The sequence below is a fragment of the Sipha flava genome, unplaced genomic scaffold (assembly GCF_003268045.1).
Source record: "Sipha flava isolate LNK unplaced genomic scaffold, YSA_version1 117_pilon_pilon, whole genome shotgun sequence".
NCBI classification, from domain to species: Eukaryota; Metazoa; Arthropoda; class Insecta; order Hemiptera; family Aphididae; genus Sipha; species Sipha flava.
The window spans coordinates 2,233,968-2,255,659 of NW_020271741.1; the positions used below are offsets into that span (position 1 = coordinate 2,233,968).

At 26.6% G+C, this 21,692-nt stretch overlaps 2 protein-coding genes across 5 annotated transcripts; one reads left to right on the top strand and one right to left on the bottom strand.

Moving 5' to 3' along the window:
* Positions 1–8,971: 8,971 nt before the first annotated feature.
* Positions 8,972–15,874, bottom strand: LOC112693091 (pre-mRNA-processing factor 19). 2 transcript variants are annotated; one of them, XM_025568011.1, is made up of 9 exons: positions 15,785–15,874; positions 14,885–15,034; positions 10,688–10,989; positions 10,413–10,607; positions 10,167–10,352; positions 9,885–10,088; positions 9,602–9,740; positions 9,284–9,488; positions 8,972–9,213 (listed from the first exon to the last, which is right to left on the bottom strand). In XM_025568011.1, the coding sequence occupies exons 3-9, from the start codon at positions 10,928–10,930 to the stop codon at positions 9,072–9,074; spliced, it is 1,314 nt and encodes a 437-aa protein (XP_025423796.1). In that variant the 5' UTR covers positions 10,931–10,989; positions 14,885–15,034; positions 15,785–15,874; the 3' UTR covers positions 8,972–9,071. The 2 variants fall into 2 exon arrangements, with proteins under 2 accessions (XP_025423796.1, XP_025423790.1); XM_025568005.1 differs by lacking the exon at positions 15,785–15,874 and adding an exon at positions 15,480–15,612.
* A 55-nt stretch (positions 15,875–15,929) lies between these two features.
* LOC112693102 (E3 ubiquitin-protein ligase RNF185-like) lies at positions 15,930–20,527 on the top strand. 3 transcript variants are annotated; one of them, XM_025568032.1, is made up of 7 exons: positions 15,930–16,022; positions 16,270–16,430; positions 18,183–18,314; positions 19,747–19,801; positions 19,865–19,976; positions 20,040–20,149; positions 20,430–20,527. In XM_025568032.1, the coding sequence occupies exons 2-6, from the start codon at positions 16,276–16,278 to the stop codon at positions 20,135–20,137; spliced, it is 552 nt and encodes a 183-aa protein (XP_025423817.1). In that variant the 5' UTR covers positions 15,930–16,022; positions 16,270–16,275; the 3' UTR covers positions 20,138–20,149; positions 20,430–20,527. The 3 variants fall into 3 exon arrangements, with proteins under 3 accessions (XP_025423817.1, XP_025423808.1, XP_025423825.1); XM_025568023.1 differs by lacking the exon at positions 15,930–16,022 and adding an exon at positions 16,045–16,137; XM_025568040.1 differs by lacking the exon at positions 15,930–16,022 and having other exon boundaries at positions 16,144–16,430.
* The last annotated feature ends 1,165 nt before the right edge of the window (positions 20,528–21,692 follow it).

Here is a 21,692-nt window from a genome sequence, read left to right on the forward strand (position 1 = left end):
ATCATCTCTTAACTTTTGTACATATTACGTATATATAAATATATTCTTATATAATCTTTTCGTATATTCTTTTACGTTACCAAAACTAATATTACTATTTATATCTTATATATTTCATTACACACGTGATCTTTATCTATATAATCACGTTAACGTGTCAATTTATTCCATTTATGTTCTTAACATAGACTTCAAAGTCTAAATACGTATATAATATTACTTATCATTATTATTATTATTATTATTATCATTATTATTCTCATTGTCTTTGTTATTATTATTATTATTATTATTACTATATATTCGATATAACATTTTAATCGTTTTTTGATTAATAATTTTTAAAAATCATTCCTACCGCTATTGTTATGTACATATTAAATTGTTTTTCAATCATTTAAAAATATAATACATACATTATACTCTACGCATATATAAATGTTTATATGGTATATCAAAAATATTGTTATTCGGTTACTTCAATAGTATTAAAATTTAACCATACTCGTAATTTTTTTTTTCAATTATAATTAGTGAATTTAAATTAATTAATACATTTGTTGATTCTAAAAATTATACAAATATATTTCATGTCTTATGGAAAATATGTGTTTGTTTTATTCTGGTTTTCTAGAAATCAATTTTAAGTGTTAAAAAATACATAAATTCATCTTTAAATATCTAAATTATTTTATTGTATTTTCTTATTAGAGAACTGTAATTTATTGTGACTAATATATGTATAATGTGTATATACATGTAATTAAGAGGGTCTTTAGCGCCACTGGTTTTTTTTTTTTTTAGTTCAATCTCTAATAACTACAAAGCAATACCATCAATTTTATTTTCAGCAACTTCAACGTCCCCCATCCCCAATATATGGGCTCTTGTTGCACTTATGATGTCGATATGTCCGGATTCGTCACACAAAATGTTTGGCTTTCTCGCATGAGATCACAATAAACATTTCGATTATATCGCGTCGTCAAACGAATGAAGCATTTTAAGAACAACTGAGAAGAATTATCATGTGTTGTTGAAGTGGTGTTATTGTTATAAATATATTTAACCGTTTTAATCGAGCAACAATGTTCTGCCACCTGTTCGCGGTCAGAAATCCTCTCACTTGTGCATATTAACCACGTATACGTTCACTGCATCAGTGATGCGCAACACTAAAGGGGGCGGTCGTGACCACTCGGGTGGTCAAGACTTTTTAATAGAAATGCAGTGATCAATAATTTAAGTCTATACGAAAAATGCATGTACAACGTATGTTATTATACGCAGACGATCGTATCATCAAAATACATAAATGTGACGGTCGTAAGTCAAAAAACAAAAATTGGATGCGTATCACTGCACTTCACGAATATACAGCATAATCAAAAGCCGTATATAAGTGCCCACATTATTGCATATATCGTATGTATCGAAGGAGTACCTTGTGAATATGTTTGTATTATTTTACATTTCCCGTTCTCTTGTCTGAAAACGAAATAAATAAAAATATCGCGACCGTTTCATCAGACCCTGGTGGACAAACACTGAAAATCTCATCGTTCCAATACACCGTACAACAATACGCTATGTTCGGAGTAAACCACGTCCATAATAATGTAACATCTATATACGTTACGTTATTATGGACATTATTATCATTATTGTTAACATCTATATATATATGTTTTAGTCGTTGCGGTATATGCTCGTATTTATTCGTGAGTTTTAATTCGCGTAATTTGCAATGGTAATCGATAACAGTTTTAGCATAAACCCAGACCGTCGGATATAAATTACACCACCCTATTACAGTATATACATGTACTCGCCCTCTTTATTTATTTATTTTTTTTTTTTAAATATTACCACGATCTCGTTTTTTCCTCTTGAATCAGTAAGCAGCTCGGTTGCGCAAAATCACTGTACACTTTTAGGGTGCGTTAAAAGTTTAAATATGCTGCCCTTATATTTTTAATAGGTATTAAAACGACAACATTACTTCGCAGCCTAGAACATTTAATACGCGTATGCTATTGTGAACGTACCGGGATGAACACGGAAACGAACTAAAATTTTACTGTACGAATAAAAAAAATCAAACTTTTTCTTGTACCATATATAACATATCTATATTAAATGCATATTATGTTACATGCGATTTTCGCGTAATAATACAAGTGTGGTTTAATAATGATCAACGCTGCACGAGAATATTCTACACTATTTTCGTTGAACGAGACGAGTGTGTATAAAACGCTCAATTATTTAGTCCGCTAACTACTAAATCGCAATGGAAAAAAACCGTTTTCGAAGCGCTGTGATTCCTAAAAAAAAGATATCGCATTTATGTACGTTATTGATTTATTTTTCGTAGTTCAAAGAAAAACATAACGTGAATCTAGGGACACATAACAATAGCATTCGAAAGACATTATATTTTCTCGAAAACTGCACGTGTAAAATGATGATCAAGAAGAAAAATGTGATATTTTTCGTTTCTACGTATAAAATAAATAATGTACAGTATCTATACATGTATATATAGTATAGTATCAGTATAGTATCTCTGACTAATTAACTGGCTGTTAAAAATGATTAATACAATTACAACATAAAAACAGATTTGAAAAACTGTTCTGATTTTGCTTTAAACTGCAGGTGTATCATATATAAATACATATATATATATATAGGTACGAAATTTTTAATTATTTTTTGTACTTTTTCCCTCAATAGTTTTGCGAAGTATAACAGACGATTATTCAAATCGACTGTTACAAAGCATCATCAATATTTTATTTTAAATCGATTTTAAAGGCCATATATACTTGAAACCTTTAGACCATTCGTACCAACTCCGCTCAGAACATTTTTTTACCTGAAAACGCAACAGAAATCACTGTAAACAAAATTTAAAATTTAGACAGTACAATACGCTTAAGCGTATGTGTATTTTTTTCCCCCCGATCACCAGTTTTCTAACAAACCATACATAATTACCGAATCGATATTATAATAAGTTATATTGACTACTAGTAGTGTAGTAAACTCAATAATATTAATTGAGTCAATTATAATTTGTCGATACCCCACAAAAAAAAAAAAATTGAGTGGCGGCTGCCTCTCGATTACCCATATCGCCACGACACTCTTGACAACATTTTCACACATACACATAAGTAATAGTTAATATGGTATATTACAAACTACGCTGCGGTTTGACGACCAGTTTTTTTTAAATTTTTTAAAACTATATCGTTATTCGTTATCAGCAATAATGTTTTATATCAGTTATTTCAACTAATGACTTTTATACTGACACCTCAGGTCAGTGATGCCTAATCCACGGTCTGCTTGTGGCCCGTCGCGAATCTTAAAATAAAAAAAATTTTAAATTGCATTTTCAATGTAAAATGATTACAAAAAAATTTTTTTTTATCAATTCTTTTAAATATTTTAAAAATACAATAATAATATTAATAATTGTAATAAAACTAAAAATATTTAAAATGCTCTTCACTTATTTTAATGTGAAATTTGAACTTGAGTTTCATTTACTATTAATGAAAAATCTGTTTGTAATTTAAATTTTCCAATCCTCAAAATGTACTGAAGGTGTTTATTTGTAAATCGCGATTTATGAACTGATGTTGTCATGTCACTCGTGAAAATATTTGTTTTCATATATACTTCCAGCCAATTAAAGTTGCCATTTTCATCATAATGTCCCTCAAACCAAATATTCGTATGAAAGTTTTGAATATAATTTCAAAATATTTTTTGTTTTAATTTTTCTTAATAAAATTAATTTATCTTCAACTCGATAAGTACAAGGTGAAAAGAAGTGCCGATATAAATTGTATCAATTATAAATCGATTTTAAAAAAACGCAACTATTTTTCGTGTAATTTAACATCCAAAAATCGAGATAAAATATCGATTTGCAGTTTGTTTAACAAATCTACAAATCGAATTCATTGAACAAACTAATTTTTTTTTTTTTTTTTAATATTTGGCAATTTTCAAAACAACTAAAATAACTGTTTTAATCTGATTAACTGATTAACAAATAATTTTAATTTTACGTAAAATTCTTTAATAAAATTAAACATATCAAATATGAATTTTCTAGGTGCTTGTTTTAAATTTTAAATTTTAAATACTTAAATGTGTTGTTACGTGTATGAAAAATACTGAATCTCATAACTCGTTATCATTATCATTTAAGTTCTACAACATGTTTTCCCTTGTCGACCATAAACATTTAAATTTCTTCTTGTAGATCAAAAAATTAATTTAAAACCTTTCCCAGCTTAAACATCGAACATAATTATAATACACCACATTGCTGTTGGTACTCGGCTTCTATTTCGAGAAGAAAACTTAAAAACTGTCTAATATATCGATACGTTCTCGCGTCCAAATACGTAAGAAATACGTGTCTATTTAGAATGCGAGTATTCAAATCAAGTCAGTACTGAAGTAACACAGTGCCAACACCAAATTGTGAATGCAGCAACCCAAACCATACCATATCACATATACTAACCGAATGTCCCATTAGGAAATTTAACGGAGAACCCGAAGATATGTTCAACGCTTCCCCAAAAGCTATTGAATGGATTCAAAATCTTGATAATAAATTATAGGCGTTTGCCGAAATATATAGTCATATACACTATTGTTATTGTAATGCATACTCTTATTGTTACACTTATTGTCTTGCTGATATAGCCTTTATTGATATTCTATTCTATTAATTTTTAATTGTTATAATTATCATAAATATTAATATCTGTTTTTCTGTTTCTTGCTATACGAATAAATAAAATAAACAAGTACTGAAGTAAGTGAAATCATTAACAGAAGAAGAAAAACAGATATTATTCAAACGTTTGATTTTTTGTTTCGTGCAGTTGTACCACACAATTTTAACAAGCGCGTTACTTCTAATGATATCCGTGTACGAGTAGACATACACTTTCTTGAGAAATACAGTAAATAACTATGTAAATATATTAAATATATACGACTATATTTCATAAATTACAATTCGGAAGTACTGAACGCTTATGCTTACACATATGTACACGTTTATACATAATTTACGGAATGACGGAAAACAACGTACCCCGAGAGAAAAATCGTTGTCCATGAATTGTTCAGAGATAAACTCACTCTATGCCCGACTTGTTTAATGGTGCGTATAGTCTTGCCGCATGCCTATATTGTGTAATATTTTACGCGCACGTAAGATCAATAAAAATGTTGAAAATATTCTCGCATTGATAGGCCACTGATTTTTAGTGTTTAAGTATAATAAGTGTATCATGCATACTTCATGAATGGAGATATAATTATAATATATAGATGTGTGTGTATGGGAGTGTGTGACTAGAAAGTTTGGAAAACTTAGATTACAGGGCTTAATGAGACTACTGAGGTTTGCCGTGGGTGATATAACGTGCAAACATTAAAGATGACACTTATCACTTTATCTAAATAAATACTCGTTAAATGTAAATACATCTAAAAATTGAGTAGAAATTTCATAGAATAATACAAATAGAAGTAAAAATTAATTACAAGCAAGCACGGGTCAGAGAGGGAGATGAAAGGAGCAATAAATTTAAATTTACAAAAAAAAAAAAGCTTTTTTCATACATGGTAAAAAAAAATTATTCAATTATTTTTTATTGATCATTTAAGAATCCTAAACTATTCGTCTACCAATAAAATAATAAGAATAATTTATATCGTACAAAATCGGTTATAATTTCTTGTACAATACAAGCCACACATCAAGTCTTGTATCAATCGGTATTACACAGTGTACTGTGTAATAAAAATTATTAAAACGTTATCTTTGTTACTGTAAGAAATTGTTGACCGTTGTGCATCGCCCGTTATCTCGGACATTTTGCGTGAAAAAAAATAAATATTTTTTTAGTATATCCTGGGTTAAAAATTTTTAAATTCTGCTCATGAAACATTAAATTATTTAGATCAAAATTACTATCTAATGTATATCCATTAATTTCTTAAAATTTTAGTTTTGTTGCCAATTTCTGTCATAACAGCAGAAAGAATTTTTCCTTTTTAAGACTACTTAAAACTTGGTTAAAGGCAAGAATGGGAGAAGAAAGATTGACTAAGTTGGTTCTTATGTATATCCATAAGAATGTAAATATAGACAGTATAAAAATAACTCAAATGATATAATTATCAGATTTTGTAAAGATAAACAATAAAAACTTGACTTTTAATTAAAAAAATTACGAAAATAAATCAATTATTTGAAGAATATTGGCAACTACCAAAGACGGAAAATCAAATCACATGGGATTATAGGAAACAGCCGGTGATTTGTTATATCTGCATGCTTCTCAGCGTAAACATTTAGACGTTGCGTTTTATTTTTGTATTATTCCGAACATTTTATTTTTTTTTTCAACTAAGATTTTAAAAACGCATATTTAGTTTAAAAATAATTTCATTCGAGACTAATGTTCTCCGTGTAAATTACATCCAAAACCGATTGTAAACTGAACAGTTCGTCTTACACACAAGTTCATAACAGCTATTGATGCGAATATTGAGATTAATTAAAAATGTTAATGAATTCAAATCAATTTCCAAAACCCACATGGAGCCATGAACCCTAGTGAATTGACGGTCATTGGCTACGTGGAAACGATGTACGACACGGTAAAACAGAAACGGGTTTGGCACGGTTTGACCTGCTTCAAACTAATGCTGAAAGAATAAATTCGTAACCTAAATAGTAGCCGATAAGTAGATAAGAATAGTTAAGAATTAGATGGAACTTACCACTGAATATCTACAGTTCATAATTGACGGAACAAATCCGAAATGGATAAAACGTATGGAACATCATTATTTTCAACAAATCTGCTTTGTATGATTTGATCGTCGCATAACATTTAATGAGCTATTATGATACTACGTACTAGTTTATCAAGAACCTAACAAGATTTTTTTATTTTTATTATTAGTTTTGTTCATCACCTGACATAAAAGATTTCATAAATTATATTTTAATAATGTTATACATTTTTCTAGTTACTTCTTTGAATACAATAAGAAAAACGCAAACGAAATTTCTATTAATTAATAAGTCTGACAACTAATTATTGATTTTGACGATCCGCAGCCCTAAATTTTACCAAAAAGTATCAATGCTCTTAAATTGCCTATACAAAGTGCCGTCTTACAAATATGTACAAGTTTTACACGAGTAAGACGGATATACTAATGTATACTAATATACTAATATACTAATGTACTCGGTAACCTGTTTATCTTTGATTCTAGTCAAATATTCAACCATTGACTATGGACAGTATCAACTGTTTTAAATTGTTTTCAAACACTATGTATCAGATAAAGAAATAATGCATCTTGAATTTTATTACGTGGGGCAGTCACCACTTCTCCTCAAACACACCAATAAGTGTGTTTAAAATTTGATTTGACATTAAAATTAAAGTTAGGTACTTCATTTTCAACAATCGTCATCCAAAAAATATTATTATCAATAAGATCCAAAATCATCATTACTACAACTGTCGCGTTACAATAAAATTGTGGTTGAATCGATTAAAAGTCTCTCGCCAGTTAAGGATACATTATTTCTTTATTAATGTTCGGACATTAAGTTGTTTTTTTTTAAAGTTTATCTTCTGCTAATATGATAACACATAATACTGTTTTAATCAATCAATAAATAACTATATACCCCGTTTTAAATAAATTACATGATTTTTACCATAATACACCTCCCATAGCAAATAATCTGTTTTAGTGATACTCATTAACAGTTGAAATATTGTTAATTTAAAATTAAAAACAAATTATAAATTGAAGATATTAATGATGTATTATGTATAATATTTTATACAAACCAAATATAAATGCTAATATTTAAAGAGTTGAGAATATTAATTGGAATACAAAAGAATATTTTGACATTTAAAAATAAAACTGGAAATACAACAAATTAACATTTAATGGTCAACATTTTTCAAATGATGTTTTTCAATTTACTAAGTCAAAAAATATACTTACTTATAAAATACTTATAAATACTAATAAAATAATATAATAAATATATATTATACTATATTTATTAAATTATATTTCATGGTTAAAGGTATACAAGAAAATCATCACACATATTTGTAATATAGTAGTTTATTTAACATTAAGAAAGTGTTATAATATCTCACTTTAAATATTTAGTTATAACTATATTATTTTATAAAAATATGATTACAGAAATAATAAAAAGAAAGCATAATAAAACGCATATTTGCAATGTTAAAATGAAACATACATTTGGTATTATATTAAAAATTTAAAATGTATTTTTTATGAAAAAAATTAATAACTTCGGTGAAATAATATCAGTAAAAATTGATGAATGTCTTTAAAAAAAAATCAATTTTTGATTTTTAACTAAATTGTCAATTTCTTAATTAACTAAAATGTATAGTTACTATAATGATGATATAATTAAACAATAATTTTAAACAATTAGAATTGTAAAGGTAAAAAAAAAAAATCAAATGTAAAATAAATGTTTATAGTACAAGTATATTTATAATTAAATATGTAGTAGTCTTAAAATAGGAGTTTTACTGCCAATATAGATGTTAAAAATTTCAATTTTATAGATATAGTTCAAATATCATTTCAAACTTTAATGAGTAAAATCAGCTTATTTCTCACCAGAAACCAATAAATACTGAATTATGATTGATTATAATGAATCATCAAATTATATTATCTATTACATTTGAAACATTAGAGTGAATTATAGTAAAATCAGTTGTCTGTATGCTAAAAATGAAAATTGAAAATTATCCTTTATAATATATAAACGCATTCATTAAGTTTAAAACAAAAAAATAAAATCAAACATATTTCAAGTTTTTAATTTTCAATGTTTAATTATTAACGCAATATTGCAGTAAAAAAAAAAATATATATATATCTAAACAGTTCTTAAAATCTAAAATTGTGACATATTTCACACATTGCATTCTTTAGAGTCCATAAAGTTTTAAAGTTCTGTCCATACTAGTTGAAGCAATAAATTGAGAGTGTTTTCCAAACCTAATACCAGTAGCCAATGCTGTGTGATCATTGAATACTTTTAATTCTTGCCATTGCTTACACATATAAACACTAAAAATAAAATATTATATTATAAAAATGAAAAAAATGTACAATTTTTATTTTTATTATTTTAACTTACCGAACATCAGTTCCTGCAACACCAAGATAAGTTCCACTTTGGTCAAAGCATAAATCCTTAATTTCATATCCATCATCCATAACAAGAGTTTTGAAATTCTTTAATTTACGCAAATCCCAAAGCTTAACACAGCAATCATCAGCAGAAGTAGCAAGGTAATAACCATTTTCAGAAAATGATATAGCTGTTATTGGTCCAGAGTGTCCTATTGAAAAATAAAAATGAATAATAAAAAGATTATAAAACCTGAATTGATTGTAAATTTCTTCTAAATAATGAGGTTCACAAAAAATATAAATAATTTATTAATTTTTTTACCAGAGAAAGTTGCAACATTTGATTGTTCTTTTAAATCCCAAATTACAACATTTGAATCCGAAGTACCAGTTCCAAATATGAGTCCATCAGGATGGAATTGACCAGTCGTTAAAGTGTTGTTTGAAGTTTGACTTGAAACCTACATTTAAACATATTTTAATTTAGTTCCAACACTCATAAAAATCTAGATCATAAATAATTATTGCATAGATCTAGAAGGCTAGAAGGCTTATTTAAAGTAATACATTTCTATGAGACTTTAATTAACTAAAAGTAAATTTACTTTTGTCAACAACTTTCCAGTACGAATATCAGAAAATGCCCAGTTTTGATCAGCGGATGTGGATAAAACATAATCACCAGTAGGATGCAATGAAACACCAGTTACTGAACCTTCATGTGCTCTAATTATTTGAGATAATGGATTAGAACCACCAACATTCCATACACGAATTGTAGTATCAGGTGAACCAGTTATTACAACATCCTACACATTAATAATTTTATATTAATAAGACTTATTTCAATAACAATACAATCATTAAAAAAATAAAATTATTATTACTTCATTTGGATGATAAATAACTCGCGTAACTTTCTTTGTATGACCCTTTAGTACTGCTATAATTTGTTCAGTATCTTTGTTAAATACTGTAGCATTTTTATCGTTTCCTCCAGTTAAAATTTTACTAGTATCTTCACTATGAATATCTAATGATAATATTCCTGGTACACTCGCACTATGAAGACCCTAAAAAAAATATCGCCATTTATATATTTATACAACATGCAAAACACTTAAAGTACTTACTGGATGAGAAGCTAATGTTTTAAATCCTTTTAATGATTCTTGGTCCATTAAGTCTTCTGGAACTGTACGTCCTCGTTTCTTTCTCTCTTGTGTTAAAACTGTAGCTTTTTCTTGCAGTTTTTTAATTATTTCATCAGTTATACCAGCTTCTTCTGTAGGTTGATTTGGTACTCCTGCAGCTTCCATAGCAATGGCCTGTAAGTAAAATAATGAATAATCATTCATTTCTCAAATAAATGTAGAAGTAAAAAATAAAATAAAAACTATTATCATACAGGTTGTGGTATTGTAGTAGGTCCTGCATTTGCAGATGAATCACTAACAGAAATCCCAGCTTGAGGTTTCAAGGTAGCCAAAGCTTCACGAGCAGCTGTTACTTCCTTGGTCAAACGACCAATTACACGACATGCAGCATCATGCTGATACAAAGCATGACTCAACTCCTGTCTAGCTGTTTGAAGTTGTTGTCTTTGTGTAAATGCATGCAACATAACCGCATCCCATTCATCTTGAAGCATTTTAAGTATAGCAGGTATGCTAGTGCCAGTTACAGGTTTAGGTTTGACAATAGGAGCAGCTTTAATAGAAAGTAAATTAATATATTAGTTATTACAAAAACTGAATCATTAATATTATAATAGTAAAAAAATATTATTATAATTAATTAAATATAAAACAATTTTTTTTTTTTTATGAACTAAACCCTTTAGTTATTGTGATTTTTTTATTTGATTTCTTAAGCAAAGACTGAATCATTAATAATTATTGAATAATTATATATTATGCATGTATTTTAATAAATAAAAATATTAACAAAAAATTATTTTGTCATAACAAAAGTATAAAATTATTATTTGTTTTTCAATAAATGTCACAGATAAATAAAATATAAAACTTAAATTAAAAAACAAACAAACTTTGATAATGCACAATCAACTAACTGGTATATATTTTAAACATGGTTTATATTATTAGCTAAATGTATTTTAATACATATTTATTATGTCATTTTAAAGAGAGTCGTGGTTAAGTGGAATAAAGCAGTCAAATCCATTTCTCAGATGCCTATTTGGCCATTTCCAAAGATTTTTCTTTCCAGCCAAGACTATCTTGTGAGAAATAACTGCCACCACCATTACCTCTTTTAATTTTATTTCTTTTAACTTTATATAAAATAGCTCAGTTGTTGATATCTTATAATGAAATTTAAAATGCCTTTTCAATAAATGCTTAGGTAAATTTAAATATTATTTTCAAAATATTTTTATCAAAAACAATTATTTTTTTGTAACTTATACTTTTATTAAAATATATTTTATTTAATATTCAAAGAGTAGAGCCTAAAATTAAATTAAATATTAAAAAATATTAAACCAAAATTGATTTTAAAATTATAATTAGATGGAAATTAATCAATTCTCAAGGTTTTATAATGACATATGTAAACATATTCTAAATTTAAACTCTGAACTTTGATTGATTAAAAACCAAACTAAACAATGCATTTTACATTTATAATTAATTGGCAACCATATATCAAAATTTGCATGTACTAAGACATTCTTGTATTAGTATATTATGCAAATTTATAACAAGGAAAGTAATGAAATGGAAATTACAAAACATAAGTTTTTACACCTAAGTATTGAATGTCTTAATGAATATATTAACAATAACTTAGTATTAATTATATACTGTCGTAAAACTATATGTAAGTATATTTGTGTAAGCATGTAAAAAAATAAGAATAAATAATACATATACATTAAAAAATAAATATATATACAGTAGAAACTGTTTATAATAACGTACAAGGGACCAATGAAAATAGGTCATAATAACCGGTTGTCATTATAACCAAAATGACAAAAAAAAATTGTAACTTCAATACATATTATTATTATTATTTATTAATGCTATGTATAATATAGAAAAAAGTAAAGATAAAAACATTTAATTAATTCAATTATTATTTAAAGAAATCTGTTATTTTAGATTGAATTTAAAAATTGTATAAAAATCATGCTCTATTTTTTTTTTTCTAGTTCTTCAAAATTTATCTTTGAGCTTATGATATTCAGAGCCATTTAATTTACTAACATCTCTGCTGCATTGAACACTGCGTTAATAGATAAATCAGCTTCTTCATCTTTATCACCTTCATCTGTATTGTCGTCTTCCTCAGGTTCTTCAGGTTGGTTAATCAATGTAGAAATAAGTTCTTGATTACTTAATGGTACCCAAGTTAGCACATCATTATCAAAGTTAACATATTCATTTATGTTTGGGAAACTTATGTCTTCTTTTTGTTTTCCTTGGATAGTTTGTTGTGGTATTGCATTATTGAAACCAGCGTGACGAAAACAATTTCGAATTGTAATATCTGATACTTTTTCCCAAGCTTTAAAAATCATTAATATAGCATCTAATACACTGATATTCGCTTCAATTTTGTTTTCAATATTATTGACCATATTTAGCACCAAACTTTTTCGAAAATAAGTTTTCATACATTTTATTACGCATTGATCTATTGGTTGAAGAACTGACGTACAATTACTGGGTAAAAATACAAGTTTAATATTAAAACTTTTGATGTGTTTGAAACATCGTGGATTACAGAATTTTCCAATTATGATAAGTTTCATTGTTTAACCAGTCGTACTTGCTGAAATTAAGACAGTCAGACATTCATTGGACATTTTACCACCTGAACAGTTTTCTCCTTTAAATCTGTTAGGAAGCATTCTGTAAAAAAGTCCAGTCTCATCTGCATTATAAATTTGGTCATCTGTGTATCCTTCTCATAATTTAGGCCATACTTTTTTGAGCCAATTTTGTGTTATTTCAGTATTGACCGCATTTGATTCTCCGCTTATTGTAAAAAACACAATATAATGCCTCGCTCTAAATCTTTGAAACCAACCAATCAAACAATTAAAATTATGCTTACCAAGGCCTTCAGCTAATTCATTGGCTTTCTGCTAAAGAATTGGTCCATTAATTGGAATGCATAGATTTCTTTGATTTTTAAACCATCGAAATAAAACATTATCTAAATCTATATGTGTACAATTTCTAAGTTTCTTAACTGATAATTTTTCATTTTGAAACTCATGTTCGATTTTGTCTCGAACTTTCCATATGTTGGAAATTGTAGAGTGACCTACGCCTAACTCATTAGCTATATCGGAATTTTTTTCACCTTCTTTTTAAATAAAAAATGATATTTGCCTTATTTTCGATGGTAAATTACTTTTGTTTGCTTATTTTACAATTTCACAATACAATTTAACACACGAAAATAAAACACATTTAACCGCACGACGATTATCAGTACACTGACAATAAAATGAAGTAAAATAAAACCAACGACTAAACAACGATGAAGTAATAATGGTATTATCAATATTGTAATAGTACCTTCGATAAAGTAAAGTCATTTTAGATAAAATATTTTTCCAATATAACCAAAAGTAACCATCACAACTTCCGTATAGTCATTATATAGATATCATAATAAGCAATACACATTAGTACATACAATATAGGAGTTTTCCCAGGACCTTTAATATAAGGTTATTACACCCAATATGTTACTACAACCGGTGTCATTAGAAATGGTATATTATATCGTCGTCCGCGGGAATAAATCTCCTATGTGAAAAATCACTACAATTCAGTAGAGACAAAACTGTTATTATCTATCTATCCCCACACGACACTAACCTATATACAAACAACAATACCTCCAATGCCATTGCCAATCATATTCTTATTTACATAGGAGATATTTATACATTTTACTAAAACGTCATACACATAGGAGCTTAAGTATTCACATTGGAGGTATTCCAAAAACGTTTATGATTAGCCCCACATAAGGAAGATTATTTAATTTATATTTCATTTAAAATGGAAGAAAGATAGCACACAGGAGTTTTAATCATATTGAAGATAATTTTTTTCTGAATTTAGTGATACCAAAACCTCATTTTAGTAATTTTTCACACAGGAGATTTATTCCCGCGGATGACAATATATTATGTATATTTATATTTATATAAAACTAGTTATTATATTTTCTAGTAGTTTTACATTATCAAATTCTTCTAACTAAATCGAACTTAAATCAAGTTCAAAACTACTAAGTCTTAATATAAATGATAATTATTTATATATTAAATATTACAAAATATTTCTGTAATACATTAGTGATTTACATTAGTGTATTACATATCTTACTAAAATAAATGTATCTTAATTAAATAGATTGTACAACTAATCTGTAATGTATACATTTATGAATTAATGACATTTTATAATAAGTTGGATGAAAAGATAACAGAATACAAATAAAGTAGTTTATAAATATATCTGTAAGCGAGTAAGTATTTTGAGCAAATAATATAAATGCATAGCATATTTTAAAACTGTAAAACAATATTTATCATTAATAAGTACCAGCTTACTTTTAATATCAACAAGCTGTTCAACTGTCAATTCCAAACCACTTATTGGATCAGTATTATTTTCTTTGATGTATTTTTCAATAAGTCGTCTTTCAAAAATTGATCCCGACACTGGGGAAACCACCGGGTGCTCTGGTACTTCATTGGAAACTGTAAATGTAATAAAATATATTACTTTATATATATATAAGTTAAAAATTATTGAAAACCAGTACTTCATTTATATTTTTGTTTATATAGAATAAATTTAAGTTTTAACACCCGAATTAAACTTTTTAACAATAAAGGAGTGTGTTTACAATAAATATCAATTTTTTTTTTTTTTAGCTTTTACGAGCCATTTAGGCTCTTTGCTTCTAAAACCAAATCCCCCCAATAAATATCAATAGTAAATTATAAAATATAATAGGAAATACGTCATTTAAATGTGAAGTTCTGAGAATAAAAAATTCGAAAAATCGACAGTAGCTGAGATCATTTCACCAAGTTCATACCATGATAATAATAATATAATACAATACAATACTAATACTATAGTAAATTGTGAAAGTACATTTCAATAAACTGAATAAAATCAATAAAAAATTATCCTTACTTGCACACACTAACGACATGTTGAATGTATTGAAGACAATAATTAACAGAAAAGTGGCGAATGCTAATATAATTTCATAATGCATGAAAAATAAGTAAACAATTTTCAGATGAAATCCAAATGCACAACATTACCACAACATAACCTTAAAATTTAAAACCGGTACATTACGGTCAAGCATCGATGACCATACGTAACACATCGGTGAACAGTGTCTGATAACGAATCGTCACGAATAGATAGCGAAAAAAATTATGTAATTCGCATTATTTACAACAGACACGATAATATACATGCACACCTACCTGCTACAACTTGCCATTATCCGTGTTCCGAAATCCGTATCAACATTCGACTATAAAAAGGCGTGTAGTGAACATTCTAATCCAATACATTTACTTTACATTTTTAATTTTTTCTTCTCCCACCATTCGGTCCGTTCGTGACTTTTGAAGTGCCGTGCCGTTCTGAAAAACAAAACGCACCGATAACTGAATTTTCCAAACAAAATAAGTTCCGAACTGAGAAAATACGTCACTAGTCGTAAGTCTAAAAAGAAAAACGAAATTATTACACATCATTTGCTGTGGCCAATGTCGTATTGTGTAGGATTATTGTTTACTTTTAACGGGAGATAATCGGAGATAATATCATATAAGTACGTCAAACATAAATAATTACCATACCGATAATGTTGACGTGCAATAGGTCTGAACTAACAACTGTAGTTCAGAGTTTTGTTTCAGTATTTAGTTCTTTCTTTTTTTTTTTTTCTTGTCGAATCTAACAGAACATTATGGCAACTACTAGCAGCGAATCGGATTCATCCCGGAAAAACACAGACAACAAAGAGAATGAAAGCAAAGATGAACAAAATAACATGTTTGAATGTAACATATGCTTGGATAATGCCAAGGACGCAGTTGTCAGTGTTTGTGGCCATTTATTTTGGTTAGTATCTTTAAAACTAAGTTTAAATGACTATTGTAAGCAAATTATTAAAATTCATTAAATGTGCACATAATAAACATCCATGTTATATTAAGCATTAATATGATCCAAGAGGGGGTTTTCGAGTCCGGCCCCCACCCCATTGGAATTTCTACATACTCAACGGTTTAATAGTAAATAGTATAATAATAGTATATAGTATATTTTAACTTTACATTATCTTCAATATACAAAGTTTATAGATTATATAATATACCTATAATATATAAACCATAATATAGTATATTAACAGTAATTTGTTGGTATTAAGTTAAACTATGATTATAATAAGAGAACAGATAAAATAAAAATTTTGGACCCCTCCCATAAAAAATTCCTAGGTACGCTCCAGATATGGTCCTTACATAGACGTGCACTGAATGCAGAGAATAGTGCTTTTGTTGCACCTGACAATTTTGGATTTAGGATATTTATTTGACAAGCATACTTAGAATGAAAACATTTTAAAAATATTGAATTTAAAATTAAAATCAATTATAATTATTAAACGTTATTCAAATAAAAAAATGATAATACTGTTTATCAATTCAAGAAATTTAAAATAGATAGACTTTATTTTAACAGATAAATCCGACATACAAATGATTATAACATATATATGTATATACATAAAGATACAGCCTTACATAATACATATAACTGTTCAATTTCTAACCAGGGCAGCAATACTAATAAAACTATTTATTTATTTTAATTTTATCTAATTTTTATAATTCTTTATTTTATATTAGAAAAGTATATCATAGTATATTATATATAATATGATTATTTCTATTTACCACTTTTATTATACTTTTAATGAGAGAAATAAATGGGCTGCTATTTACTTATTGTTCTGTTGGGCCGGTTAAAAGTGTATACTGCACGCAACACAAAATTCTGCACATGCCTATGGTCCATGTCATTTAATATGCTAAAATTATAATTAATTTTTCTTCCTTTCTAAGGAAAACTGGGAAAGACTACTTTTATTTTATACAATTACTATTTAATTCTTTAAAAATTATTTTTCATTCAAAATATGAATTATTAATCAACTTCTATTATTGTTCAATTATTTCATTATTTATATAAAAAATTCAAAATCAAACTATTTAATTTAGTTTTTTTTAATTTGTAGAATTATTTTCAAATGTCTATTAATTGGTTGAAAACTGTATACCTACTACAGATCTGTACTTTATGAGTAATTTAGAAGATTAAATATCAAAAGATTACTAGTATATATAAACACAGTTATATACTTTGATTAGTTTTTGACATACTTATTTTTAATTAGTAATTTTATTATTATTGTTGTGAATGTTACTGAAAATTATTTTCCAACTAACTAGTATACTTAATTTAAATACATCCCCGATTTTATTTAAACTATAACCTGAATAAGAGTTTGTTTACATATGGGTGGAATTTATTAATACTGCTTATCATATTTATAATTATCAAAAAGTAGTGAACCAACCAAAATACCTCATATTACAGGTAAATGCTGTATAGCAGGGTATCCTTACTAAAACAAAGAAAAACTGGTTTGTTGCTTTGTCTTAATAGTTAGTATCTCTTCCATTTTTTATGTTAAAAACTAAAAAATGAATAGTCTAAATATCTAATAATCTATAAAGGATCATTGGAATGTAAAAATACTTATCAATATCTTAATAACTAATTCATTTAAATCAATTTAAATTTTAGCTGGCCATGCTTGCATCAATGGTTAGAAACTCGATCTAGTCGTCAAGTATGTCCAGTATGTAAAGCTGTGATTAGCAAAGATAAAGTCATACCAATTTATGGACGTGGAAATACCAAACAAGAAGATCCCAGGTATAAAGTACTACATGCTATGAATTTTCTTTGAATAAATAACATATTGATGATTATTATTTTTTGATAAATTTATAATACTCTTAAATTGTGTCTTTTAAACTAGTTTGAGTATATGATTGATTAACCTAGGGCTGTTCGATTGTTTCGATTAATCGATTATTATTTTTAAAAGTATTAATCATCAATTAATTGCATTACCAATTAATCTATACATTGAAATGAAAAAAAAAATCAAAATTTTTAAGTTTATTACCTAAGGGCTAAACTGCTTAAGTTAACATTTAGTTAACTGGTGCAAAAAGACAATAGTTACACTTGTAGGTAGAGATAAAAATTAATGTAGATATGGATCTTAACGGGTTTTTTTTGGGACATTTATATTAATTAAAGCAAGAATATTAATGAAGACAGTCTGGAATTTATTAGCAGTTATTATATAATAACTTACTATAAGTCTATAATTAAATATTATGATACTTGCTAAATATATAGGTAAAGATTTATTTTAATTTTAATACAAGCGCTATGAGTTTTACTAGTCTTTAAAATTTTAATTACGTTTCCTATAATAGTAGCATAAGTCATAACTAAAAATTAGAGCACTTTCATCAAAATTGTTAACCTATCTACACAAGATTATAATTTTAGTTTTGGCACCACTTTAGATCTTGAAACGTATGTCACTACAGATCCTTAGTTATGTCATATTCTTAGCTCCCCATTTAAATTCCTGTGGGCCTGCCACTATCTATAGGTATCAATGTAGTTTTATTAAATATACGTGAGGCCCTGCGGCCTGGGCAAGTGACTCGCTTGCACTACCCTCAAACAACACACACAGTGACAAATTGTTATCCATTATCAAACAGAATACCTTTTATACTTCTTAGTTCTTATTATTTCAAAAGTATATTAAATATGAATCAAACGATACATTTTTGGATTTTTCTTAAATGAGTTATAACCTTAAAGTTAATAACCTTAAACCTGGACACCTGGCAGGAAATATAATAGAGTAGAGCTATACTTAAACCAGTTAAATCGTTAAACTTTTATCGATATTTTGTTTTAATTGATCAATCGATTATTTAAATCAATTAATTGATTGTTTTAATTGATTCATCGATTAATTGATAGGTCCTTGGTTATTTCAACAATCGAGCACTCTAGCAATGCTTGATGAAAATCTTCGATTAATTTAAATTTATTCGATTATTTAATATTTTGGACAATCAAATATATTTTATGATAATCGAACAGCCTTAGATTAACCTAAAGTTTTTGTTTGCTGTTTAGTAATTCAAATAGTTATATATGGTTATTTCATTTAATTTATTGTATAGCTATTTAAAACTGAAATGTATAACTAATTATTTTTATTATTTATAAATTGTATTATCCTTTGATATACACTATAATTTGTTTTCAGAAATAAAGTACCTCCCAGACCTGCTGGTCAGAGAACTGAACCTGATGCTAATACTGTAAGTCATTTATTTATAACGTTTTTAATTTTTCTATAAAATCTGTTACTTTTTTTTTTTTAGGGTTTCCCTGGTTTTAATTTTGGAGATGGTGGTTTTCATTTGTCTTTTGGAATAGGAGCATTTCCCTTTGGATTTTTAACATCCTTTAATTTTTCTGATCGTCCTCATGGAGGTAAATAAAATATAATTGTAATTTAAATATTTTAACAGATCTTAATAATATATTCAAATTTAGTTCCGGTTGGTGGACAACTACAGCAAGATGATCATTACTTATCAAAACTATTTTTATGGATTGCAGTAATATTTATTGTTTGGCTGCTGTTGGCATGATTTACTTGCACAGTATGTTAATTTTTATTAATAATGTCATTATTATTATTATTATTCTATCATTCATTGAAATATTGTTGGAAATATTTTACAGTAGCTTCTATATTATTTATATTCACTATTTAGTTAGTGATAATCTATTGGCTATTTTTAATGTTTTTAGTTTTTCTTGAATATTTCTGTTTGGTGCTTAGTCTGACATTTAAACTGTGATTGTTAGTTACATTAATTGTTAAACATTTATGATATAATTAATATTAACTGGGGCTTAATACTTTTATTTTTTTAACAGTAATGAAATATTTTAACTGGTGTCGTCATGAATTTACTTGAATCAAGCAATTTTATAAATAGTGTTTTTTTTTTTAAATTAAGAGCAAATAATATCAATTTTTTTATTGTGTTATTTTATAATTAGTATCTAACTGAAAATATAATTATCCGATTTATACCATTTAATTATGATTATTATTTTATTTATTATTATGCTATGCGTATGTTGGATTTGTTTTAAATTAATTAAATATTATTATACTTATTTATGATTTTATTTTATGAAACCATTGTTATTTTTATTATTTTTTAAATTAAATATCTATAATCTAAATCTGCAAACTTCCTTAAATCTTATTTCCAGGTTTATTGATTTAATTAATTTTTTTATTGCTAGTGATAGTTAAAATCATTTTTGAACAAGTATATGAGAAAAATAATTGCTGCAATATAAATATTTGTTGTTTTTCATGTTTAACACGTTAACTGCCATGTGTACATTATTTTGTACACGGGAAAATTGCCATTCATACATAGGCATTTTTTTGTATGTTTGCCAAAATCTAAAAAGAAAATTTTTTATCACAAATTTTTTGTTATTTAGCTTAATGTTTTATAGTATTTTAAAAAGACATTTCCACACGGAAAATTCAAAATGTAGATTGTGTCAAAATAATGTACACGTGACCTCCTAGACCAGACATAGTAATATTCGTTAATATTATTATTAGGTTACACAATATTATCAATACAATATACAGTATTTTTTTTTTATAGCCCACAAAACAAAAAAGGCATAGGTAATTTAGTAAACAACGCAAATTTATTTTTTATTTTATATCTATAAAGGAAATTTTTTTTGAACATTGTAAAAATTAAAAAGATATCATTTATAAAAAAAATAATGTTATAAGTAATACGTAAAATTCAATTTTTTATTATATATTTCTAATTTTTTTTTAATAATTATATTATGTCAAAGTTGAATATGTAAAATAAAAATCATATACATAATTGTATTTTTATTAATATTTATTAGAGAATACATTCAATTCAGATGTCTAAAAGTAGATTACAATAGTAACAAGTACTGCTATGTGTTCGCTAAAAATATAGAAATGGTCTAAAGGGCCACGAGATTCATATTCCTATCTAAAATCAACAGTACTGTATCAGAATTTTGTACACGGAGATGGTGAGTTCAAAACCATCAGTGTACATTATAATGTACATGAAAGCAATTTTGGCAATTTATGACGTGTACACAAAAATGTACACATGG